At 47.1% G+C, this 11,573-nt stretch overlaps 1 protein-coding gene across 1 annotated transcript in view; it reads left to right on the forward strand.

Annotated features, from left to right (window-relative positions):
- Positions 1 to 11,234, forward strand: part of LOC120447845 (acetylcholine receptor subunit alpha-like) — a 60,938-nt gene extending 49,704 nt beyond the window's left edge. The window contains exon 6 of the mRNA XM_044005969.1: positions 10,106 to 11,234. Coding sequence (XP_043861904.1) covers positions 10,106 to 10,303 — 198 coding nt within the window. The 3' untranslated portion in view covers positions 10,304 to 11,234. The remainder of the gene's footprint in view (positions 1 to 10,105) is intronic.
- Positions 11,235 to 11,573: the final 339 nt, after the last annotated feature.

Genomic DNA, 11,573 nt, shown 5'->3' on the forward strand with positions numbered 1-11,573 from the left:
CCGACTCGAGGAAAAAAAAATATTGCTGTGCCGTTATGCTGAACGTTTAACAGGTTTTTGACAAAGTGGGGCACACTGGACTCCTATACAAAATCAAATCCCGACTTCCCAATTTCCACTTTGCTCTTCTATAATCCTACACGAATGGTAGAATATTCTAAGTGACATGCAATAGCTTAGCTTAGCTAGCGTCCTTGGATCCATTTTCTATAGCCCCTATGCCGCAGACCTTCCCACCATTCCCTCCAGGAACCTAACTATTGTCACATACGCTGACGACACCGCATTCCTTGCTACCGCTTCGAACCCCGCAGACGCATCTGCCATAATCATTTAAAGACAACTAAATGCAATAGAACCCTAGCTGCAACGCTGGAATAGCGTAGTGAATGCAGGAAAGTCCTCCCAATCCAGGAGGAGAATGCCCTCCAGTCTCACTAAACAAAGAGGGATTGTCCCTAATGTACCCACACCCATGTACATAGGGCTAAGCCTGAATCCCAGGCTCACTTGGCGTCCGGGTGCGGCCTAGCAACATCGAAGACGGCTGGCATGCGAAAAAGCGGAGAGACTAACGGTACCGCGCTGGACCTTGAACTCGAACCGGCCAAGGGCACAGAGGTCGAACGGTAATAGTGAGGACTTTGGTCGAGCACAACAGAACATGAACTAACGGGACATGAGTTGGTCCTTGCACCCGAGCGAGCCGTGCGCAAAAAAGGAAATAGAGGGATCCCCGCGGCCTATAAAGGGACGGCGCAGTTTGGGACCGTCAGCCAATGAAAGTAGTTGTTAAAACAGGTGCGGGAGTGCGGGAGTCCGGTACGACGGGCAGGAAAAGCCGATAGAGTTCCTGGAGCAGGTGGAGTGGTCAGCAATGACATATTGTCTAGACATCAACCAGATCCCACGAGCGATGCCAGAATTGCTAAAGGGTACGGCTTTAAGGTGGTTCATCGCAAATAATAGGTTCTGGGAGACGTGGGCAGAATTCATCCAGAGCTTCCAGGAATTCTTCTTGCCCAGGGGCTTTATGTCTAAACTGGCAGACCAGGTCAGGCAGAGGAAGCAGCGGCATGGGGAGTGGATTTCGGATGGCTGATGGACGGTATGAGGAGGTCACATCGCTGCTCGAAATGGAAATAGGACTTGGAGAGAGGATAGTACGAATGCAACTGCTAATCCTCCATAACATTATCGACGCTCTAGTGCTAAGCTGGGATTTCCTAACGAAAGGTGGAGTCAAGATGGAGTGCGCTGGACTACCAGTTAGACAAGCGGTTCGAAGCAGTCCACACAAGAAACTGTCAGTGGTAATCGTGGAGAGGGTGATAGACTTCGCGTATTGACGGCTTCCTGAAGACGGAGTTAACTGAGTTTTGAAGAGTGAAAGGGACATCAACAGTGGCGGTGCAAAAAATCACAATGAAAAACGATCAACCGTTGAAACAGCGAGATTACCCGAAGAACCCGAAGATGCAGGTAGAGATCAACGCCAAGGTCGACGAGTTGCTACAAAAAGGCTGCATCGAGCCGTCTAGGAGCCCGTACAGCTCACCAAAAGTAATGGTGAAAAAGAAGACGGGTCAATGGAGGTTGTGTGTGGATTTCCGCCAAATAAACGTAAAGTCCGCGAAGGAAGCGTAACCAATGCCAATGATCAATTACATTCAATTAGGGGAGGCGAAGTACATAAACAGCCTGGAATTGAAGGACGGACACTGGCGGATGCCGCTGGAACCGGCAAGTCGGCATTATACGGCATTTACGGTGCCGGGAAAGGGCCTGTTTCAATGGAAAGTGATGCCATCGGCAACGTTCCAACGGGCGTTGGACCAAGTGATAGGACCCGCGTATCAGAACGATATAATAGTTATCGAACGGACACTACAAGAGCACAAGCGCAACTTGAAAGACTCCAACAGTACGATTTTTAAATCTCGTATATGAAGGGCCGCAGGATAACACCGAAAGAAAAACGGCACCAGGACGAGCAGCAGGGATGCAGGTAGACGAAAAAGATGCGGAGGAAACTGAAACAGAATCCCCACAAATTCCCAGACTACCTAGAGGAGGCCGGCCGGTTGTACATAAACATTCCGCACCGGGCATGTAGTGAGGATGTGGTGTCATGGAAGCTGTGTGTACCAGCCAGGCCGAGAGCCACGACATGCCGACGGCAGGACACCTAGGAAGTCGGAAGACAACTGCGAGGGTGGCAGCCAAGTACCGCTGGCTATGTACCAATGTACAGGGACATAAGGAAGTACGTGCGGAACTGCGAAAGCTGTATGATGTACAAGCCTAACCCGCTGCAGGCAGCCCGGAAAATGCTGACCGAGGGACCAGAGGGATAATGGGCCCCCGTGTGTGCGGATTTCGTGTGTTCCTTGCCGAGGTCGAAGTACGGAAATTCGATGCTACTGAAAATGGTGGACAGGTTCTCCAAATGGACCGAGATCGTCCCGATGCGTATAGCAACCACCGAGACGCTACGAAAGGATGTGCGAGAGCGAATAGTGGCGTTTGACACCAGCTCACTCCGCAAGATAACCCGACGGAAAGAGCCAACAGGACCGTGAAAACACGGTCACGTAGTTCACAGGGGCCGATCAGTCGACATGAGACGAGAACTTGTCGGAGCTGAAGCTGGCAATGAGTGTGGCGGAGACCACGACCACGACGGCTTTGCGGCGAAATTGACAACAAGATTCGACGGGCCGTTCAGCATAAAGAAGTTCACGTCACCAGTGATTTGTATCTTGGAGCACGCGGCAACCAAAAATACGAAAACGGCTCATTTTAACGACTTGAACCGGGAAGCGCGGGCGCCGTCGGGCCAGAGGACACCGAGTGCGAAAAACAATAACAGAAACCTGTTGGAGAAGAATGGGGGAAGACAATACGGGGTATCGAAAGCACAAAGTCACTCAAAAACACACAGGCCCGTGGGAGCGCGAGAGCGGGACAGGGAGGGTACACAGCCGCAAGAACAGTTAACGGGAAACGCACACAGTTGCGAATTCCGTGGGAGGCAGGCACACGGACAAGAATTCCGTTACCGGTACGGGCACCGCACATTAACGGCACAGGGAGCAAATGGAAAATCGAGGTTTCGTCGCGGCGAGGACGGCTAGAGTCCGTCTCTAAAAATCGGGACAGGAGCATGGCAGCACGCAGAAAACACCAACCGGGCGGTGCAGAAGACCGGCATCTGGGAACAGTCCGGAGCGAGATGGAGTAGGGATCCCGATTCCGACGTCCAGCTTCTGGCCAGCACTCTCCGCTGCCGACAGAGGACCCGGAGGAATTGCGGGAGTTTGCGGAGGCGCGGGTCGCCACTCTGCGGCGGTTCGAGTGGTTGGTGGAGAACCAGAAGGCAGTCGCCGCCCAGGCCGCGTGGCAACCTCCATTAGTCCTGGGATGTAGACCAGGCGTACGTCGCACAGACGCTGCTCACCATCGGAATAGGTGACACCCAAGCCCGCACCAGCGGAAGCGGAGGATTTGGAATAAATATGTCAAAGCAAAATGTAAAAAAAGTCAATTGTTACAGTTATACACTGGGGTTATATATTAAACGAAAATTTTATTTGAGATTATTATAAAAATGAGTTCACAGCCCATTTGATTTTTTTAGCTTCGTTTTGCGATTTCTGACAATAATATGTATATGGAGTGCCCAGGTCGAAGGGCCGAGACTTGTGGCGGGAAGGGCGGACCTACCACCTGATTGCCTGGCGCATAGCTTCCCATCACTTCCAATCACTGCTCCAGAAATGATGCCATGGATTTCCACGTTGGAATTACATTTTTGAAATGTAATTTCTTCCTAATGCTCCTCCCATTTGCCCTGACTCAGCATATTCAGCTTTTGGACAAGAACTTAGAGCGCGAATATGAGCGTTAAATTTATCCAGCAGCTTACGAAGTATTAAAACTGAACCACTCTGCACTGACCCTAGCCCCAGAATTTTAGTTATGTGTGCCTGAAATCCAATGCTCCAACAAAGTTGCCCTCCGATATTTCCAGTGAACGAATAGTTTCCAACGCAGTATCCCTCAGACATGATCGTAGCTGCTTTAGCTTTTTAATATTTGTGAGGTCAGGATCATTCTAGTAAACATAAACAGAAATCCAGCCAATCAGCGTTGCCTCCAGCGAATTTTAGAAGCTAAAGGGGGGGGCAGCGACGGCGCCCTTTGCCGCAGTGGACGCTGCTAATGGCCACACTCACACGGAGAAGGCGCGCTTTGAAAGAGAATGTCAAAAAACTTCTCACATAAATTACTTTCTATTTCGTCAAAATCGAGTTCTTGGATCTCGTTGAGAATTTTTCTAAATATTTACTAAATAAGCGCATAAATTTAGTAACTGCTGGCGGCTGCGAAACCCGACTTTAGGCAACCTCGATATTTGCCTTCGTAGACTCTGAATCATATATAATTGGCGTAAACGCATTGTATCTACCCTATACTATCAACTCTTAAATTAAAAAATTATTTTGCTCTTCTCAAAATTAATATTTCTTGAGGCTAAAAATATAACAAAAGCTCACTACAATTTATTAGTTGCCTCACCACATTGCACTTTCTTCTTGACTTGAGAATAATAGAAGCCGATACCAAGTAAATTGATGCAAGTGAGCAAGGTACTCCTTGATGAAATTAATTTGGATCCCTGAATCTAGTGCTTAACCGTAAAAATAATCACCGCTGTGTGGTTGGGCACTAACAATTAACGTAGATATGATCACTCTGTCCAAAGAAGTCGCATGCATATGTGTGATGTGGGTTTATTAACGCTAAACTATTATCAGAGAGTGCGTATCTGTGCAGCAAAACGTGAGGCGGTCATCACAACCACAACATTTTGTCCTTTTACATGGACTGCAGCGCTCTCCCTCATTACAAAGGTCTACTATGTTAAACCTTGCATAAGATGATAACCAAAAAGTTAAAAAAAAGGAATTCAGGTAGTAGCGCTTACTTGAAAGATTCACCACAGCCATGGATGTCATGTAGTCTCCTTTTCGGCATTTGCACGGAAGCCAAGCTAAAGATTCGACAATTTAAACGTACTTCCAGATCTGCCCATCCAAAATAATGTGTAACGAACTGTTCTGAAATCGAAATTCTTGTTTTGGAGCAGCTGTTGCTGCAGCACACCAAAAAAAGACTCAGGCTAATATCTGTCGCGTATAACGACTCTTCAGCTACTTGTGCGTTCCGTTTACTCACGGTACGTCTTCTTCTTCGTTGTTGGCCATCAAGAGTCCTAGGTCATATTTTATAATCTTTACGTCTTCTTGGGGTCCAAGGAACATTATTAACGGTTTGGTTTTGCTGCTCGCACTCCTGTCGCATAATCGTCTTATTGGCTATTGCTAAGCGTTGCACTCGTGCACATAGGTTTTCAAAAAATATTCTCTACATTTTTAAAAGATTGACAAGTTTACGTTCAGTTTATATTTACATTTTCTTTAACATTTCCTGAAATCTCTGACGTTATAGACTCTGGTACGCAATATGATATTAGCGAATTAAATGTTTACGGTCGTGAAAATTAACAGTGTGGGCGACCACAAATACAAGCCTTGTATAGCCATTTTACCAGGCTAGGCTATTTTACCGGTCAGCTTACTGGCAATCCTCTGCAAAATACTCAAAACTGTATTTTTGCGTAGAGTGTTGCCAGTACTGGACGAGGCCGGAATGATCCCTGATCACCAGTTTGGGTTTAAACGATCCCACGGAACACCCGGTCAATTCCACCGACTCGAGGAAAAAAAAATATTGCTGTGCCGTTATGCTGAACGTTTAACAGGTTTTTGACAAAGTGGGGCACACTGGACTCCTATACAAAATCAAATCCCGACTTCCCAATTTCCACTTTGCTCTTCTATAATCCTACACGAATGGTAGAATATTCTAAGTGACATGCAATAGCTTAGCTTAGCTAGCGTCCTTGGATCCATTTTCTATAGCCCCTATGCCGCAGACCTTCCCACCATTCCCTCCAGGAACCTAACTATTGTCACATACGCTGACGACACCGCATTCCTTGCTACCGCTTCGAACCCCGCAGACGCATCTGCCATAATCATTTAAAGACAACTAAATGCAATAGAACCCTAGCTGCAACGCTGGAATAGCGTAGTGAATGCAGGAAAGTCCTCCCAATCCAGGAGGAGAATGCCCTCCAGTCTCACTAAACAAAGAGGGATTGTCCCTAATGTACCCACACCCATGTACATAGGGCTAAGCCTGAATCCCAGGCTCACTTGGCGTCCGGGTGCGGCCTAGCAACATCGAAGACGGCTGGCATGCGAAAAAGCGGAGAGACTAACGGTACCGCGCTGGACCTTGAACTCGAACCGGCCAAGGGCACAGAGGTCGAACGGTAATAGTGAGGAGGTCGAGCACAACAGAACATGAACTAACGGGACATGAGTTGGTCCTTGCACCCGAGCGAGCCGTGCGCAAAAAAGGAAATAGAGGGATCCCCGCGGCCTATAAAGGGACGGCGCAGTTTGGGACCGTCAACCAATGAAAGTAGTTGTTAAAACAGGTGCGGGAGTGCGGGAGTCCGGTACGACGGGCAGGAAAAGCCGATAGAGTTCCTGGAGCAGGTGGAGTGGTCAGCAATGACATATTGTCTAGACATCAACCAGATCCCACGAGCGATGCCAGAATTGCTAAAGGGTACGGCTTTAAGGTGGTTCATCGCAAATAATAGGTTCTGGGAGACGTGGGCAGAATTCATCCAGAGCTTCCAGGAATTCTTCTTGCCCAGGGGCTTTATGTCTAAACTGGCAGACCAGGTCAGGCAGAGAAAGCAGCGGCATGGGGAGTGGATTTCGGATGGCTGATGGACGGTATGAGGAGGTCACATCGCTGCTCGAAATGGAAATAGGACTTGGAGAGAGGATAGTACGAATGCAACTGCTAATCCTCCATAACATTATCGACGCTCTAGTGCTAAGCTGGGATTTCCTAACGAAAGGTGGAGTCAAGATGGAGTGCGCTGGACTACCAGTTAGACAAGCGGTTCGAAGCAGTCCACACAAGAAACTGTCAGTGGTAATCGTGGAGAGGGTGATAGACTTCGCGTATTGACGGCTTCCTGAAGACGGAGTTAACTGAGTTTTGAAGAGTGAAAGGGACATCAACAGTGGCGGTGCAAAAAATCACAATGAAAAACGATCAACCGTTGAAACAGCGAGATTACCCGAAGAACCCGAAGATGCAGGTAGAGATCAACGCCAAGGTCGACGAGTTGCTACAAAAAGGCTGCATCGAGCCGTCTAGGAGCCCGTACAGCTCACCAAAAGTAATGGTGAAAAAGAAGACGGGTCAATGGAGGTTGTGTGTGGATTTCCGCCAAATAAACGTAAAGTCCGCGAAGGAAGCGTAACCAATGCCAATGATCAATTACATTCAATTAGGGGAGGCGAAGTACATAAACAGCCTGGAATTGAAGGACGGACACTGGCGGATGCCGCTGGAACCGGCAAGTCGGCATTATACGGCATTTACGGTGCCGGGAAAGGGCCTGTTTCAATGGAAAGTGATGCCATCGGCAACGTTCCAACGGGCGTTGGACCAAGTGATAGGACCCGCGTATCAGAACGATATAATAGTTATCGAACGGACACTACAAGAGCACAAGCGCAACTTGAAAGACTCCAACAGTACGATTTTTAAATCTCGTATATGAAGGGCCGCAGGATAACACCGAAAGAAAAACGGCACCAGGACGAGCAGCAGGGATGCAGGTAGACGAAAAAGATGCGGAGGAAACTGAAACAGAATCCCCACAAATTCCCAGACTACCTAGAGGAGGCCGGCCGGTTGTACATAAACATTCCGCACCGGGCATGGAGTGAGGATGTGGTGTCATGGAAGCTGTGTGTACCAGCCAGGCCGAGAGCCACGACATGCCGACGGCAGGACACCTAGGAAGTCGGAAGACAACTGCGAGGGTGGCAGCCAAGTACCGCTGGCTATGTACCAATGTACAGGGACATAAGGAAGTACGTGCGGAACTGCGAAAGCTGTATGATGTACAAGCCTAACCCGCTGCAGGCAGCCCGGAAAATGCTGACCGAGGGACCAGAGGGATAATGGGCCCCCGTGTGTGCGGATTTCGTGGGTTCCTTGCCGAGGTCGAAGTACGGAAATTCGATGCTACTGAAAATGGTGGACAGGTTCTCCAAATGGACCGAGATCGTCCCGATGCGTATAGCAACCACCGAGACGCTACGAAAGGATGTGCGAGAGCGAATAGTGGCGTTTGACACCAGCTCACTCCGCAAGATAACCCGACGGAAAGAGCCAACAGGACCGTGAAAACACGGTCACGTAGTTCACAGGGGCCGATCAGTCGACATGAGACGAGAACTTGTCGGAGCTGAAGCTGGCAATGAGTGTGGCGGAGACCACGACCACGACGGCTTTGCGGCGAAATTGACAACAAGATTCGACGGGCCGTTCAGCATAAAGAAGTTCACGTCACCAGTGATTTGTATCTTGGAGCACGCGGCAACCAAAAATACGAAAACGGCTCATTTTAACGACTTGAACCGGGAAGCGCGGGCGCCGTCGGGCCAGAGGACACCGAGTGCGAAAAACAATAACAGAAACCTGTTGGAGAAGAATGGGGGAAGACAATACGGGGTATCGAAAGCACAAAGTCACTCAAAAACACACAGGCCCGTGGGAGCGCGAGAGCGGGACAGGGAGGGTACACAGCCGCAAGAACAGTTAACGGGAAACGCACACAGTTGCGAATTCCGTGGGAGGCAGGCACACGGACAAGAATTCCGTTACCGGTACGGGCACCGCACATTAACGGCACAGGGAGCAAATGGAAAATCGAGGTTTCGTCGCGGCGAGGACGGCTAGAGTCCGTCTCTAAAAATCGGGACAGGAGCATGGCAGCACGCAGAAAACACCAACCGGGCGGTGCAGAAGACCGGCATCTGGGAACAGTCCGGAGCGAGATGGAGTAGGGATCCCGATTCCGACGTCCAGCTTCTGGCCAGCACTCTCCGCTGCCGACAGAGGACCCGGAGGAATTGCGGGAGTTTGCGGAGGCGCGGGTCGCCACTCTGCGGCGGTTCGAGTGGTTGGTGGAGAACCAGAAGGCAGTCGCCGCCCAGGCCGCGTGGCAACCTCCATTAGTCCTGGGATGTAGACCAGGCGTACGTCGCACAGACGCTGCTCACCATCGGAATAGGTGACACCCAAGCCCGCACCAGCGGAAGCGGAGGATTTGGAATAAATATGTCAAAGCTAAATGTAAAAAAAGTCAATTGTTACAGTTATACACTGGGGTTATATATTAAACGAAAATTTTATTTGCGATTATTATAAAAATGAGTTCACAGCCCATTTGATTTTTTTAGCTTCGTTTTGCGATTTGGCATATTTTGGGTATAGCGTAGCAGTTTTGGGCAGTCTGTGGGCGTTAGAGTGGGCGAGGCAACATGAATCTACAAACTTGCGCTGTGTCTATGTCTCTGGAGTGCTGCATGCTGAGATCTCGACGTTCATACGGACGGACAGACAGACCGGACAGACGAACATGGCCAGATCGACTCGGCTATTGAACCTCATTGAGAATATAAATACTTTATATAGTCGGAAACATTTCCTTCTGTCTGTTACATACTCTTCAACGAATCTAGGATACCCTCTTACTCTACGAGTAACGGGTATAACTGCCCCTGATATAAATCAAACCAAAAATTTGCCGGTATGGTTTATGTCAAAGACTTCTATGTAATCTTTGTAATTGGAGACCTTGTTATTGGTGCACTTCGTTGTGTGGCCTTGCATTGCCCTTCGGCCAATACGTTTTCTTTTCCGTGAGACGGAGTTAGATTGGTTTTCGATATCATGCTTTTTGGTAGGAATCCTTAAAATAAACCAAGATTGAGATAAAATCCTAATTTTAAGTATAACTATTAAGTTCCAAGAACGTTCCAGTTGCAGTTAAGAAATCGTGATTGAATATAAGTAGAATAATTAATTGTAAGATCTTAAATATGCCATAAAAAATTTATTAAGCTAATTTTTTCCCCCATTTTCATTTAAAAAGGTTAAAGAGGATTGGAAATACGTTGCTATGGTGCTGGATAGACTTTTTCTGTGGATATTTACGTTGGCAGTTGTAGTTGGGACCGCTGGAATAATTTTACAAGCTCCTACGTTATATGACGACCGCATTCCAATTATTGAGCAAAAGGACTTGGATTTCTCGGGAACATCAGCCGGACGCTGTAGACCTCCTCAATAACATTATTATATTGGCGGAATTTAATTTAAAACGGAGGTTTATCAGATTGGTACTATAATATTATTTTTACTAATATTTTCTGCAGGAAAACCTGTTAAAAATCATAAATCTATTGACGGCTTCAAGAAACAAGTTCAGTATCCAATTTTTTTAAGCACATTTTGTGCTATTGGGTCGTTCACTGAATAGTTTGTTTTATCACGACATTTGGTTTATCCTTGTAAATGAACACGTTATACCAATTTACTCCTATTAGCCAGCTCTTGAAATATTATTCTATGAATTGTTTGAATCGCCATCCAGTACGTGGTACGAGATTAAAGGATTAAATTAAAAAATTTTAATATTGAAACAGATCTTGCGAAAGAGCACACAATAAAACTATTCCACAAAGTGTTCAGCTTTTTCAATATATATAATAGAAAAGCGATAGAGTATAAAGTCAGTTGCGAATAAGTGCAACCACCCGTTACTCGTAAAAGAAAAGAGTATACTAGATTCGTTGGAGCAGCGTGTAACAGGTACAGGGAAACTATTTCTACCCTATAAAGTATATAAACTTCCAATCAGCACTCCTGGCCGAGGCGGTCTGGCCATGTCCGTTTGTCAGTCTGCATAAAGGTCGAGATGTCGCAGGCAAGGTTGTTATTCACTTTACTCGTATAGTAAAAGGGTATACTTCATTCCTTGAAAAGTATGAACAGGCAGAAGGAAGAGTTTCCGACCATATAAAGTATATATATTCTTGATCGGGATGAATAGCCTAGTCGATCTGGCCATGTCCGTCAGTCCTTCCGTATGAACGTCGAGATCTCAGGAACTAAAAAATGCCAGAAAGTTTAGATACTGCATACAGACTCCAGAGACATAGACGAAGCGCAATTGTTGACCCATGTTGCCACGCCCACTCTAACGCCCACAAACCGCCCAAAGCTGCCACTCCCACAATTTTGAAAAATGTTTTGATATATTTCATTTTTGTATTAGTCTTGTAAATTTTTATCGATTTGTCAAAAAAGTTTTTGCCACGCCCACCTTAACGCCCACAAACCAAACAAAATTCACACGTCCACACTTTTGAAAAATATTTTGATATTTTTTCACATTTTTGTTAGTCTTGTAAGTATCTCTCGATTTGCAAAAACTTTTTCCAACGCCCACTCTAACGATCACAAACTGCCAAAATCGGTCTCCTTCGCACATCCACTAGCTAAGTAACAGGTATCAGATAGTCGGGGAACACTACTAGCCTTCTCTCTTGTTTTTTATA

Source organism: Drosophila santomea, chromosome 3L (genome assembly GCF_016746245.2).
Source record: "Drosophila santomea strain STO CAGO 1482 chromosome 3L, Prin_Dsan_1.1, whole genome shotgun sequence".
Lineage (NCBI taxonomy): Eukaryota > Metazoa > Arthropoda > Insecta > Diptera > Drosophilidae > Drosophila > Drosophila santomea.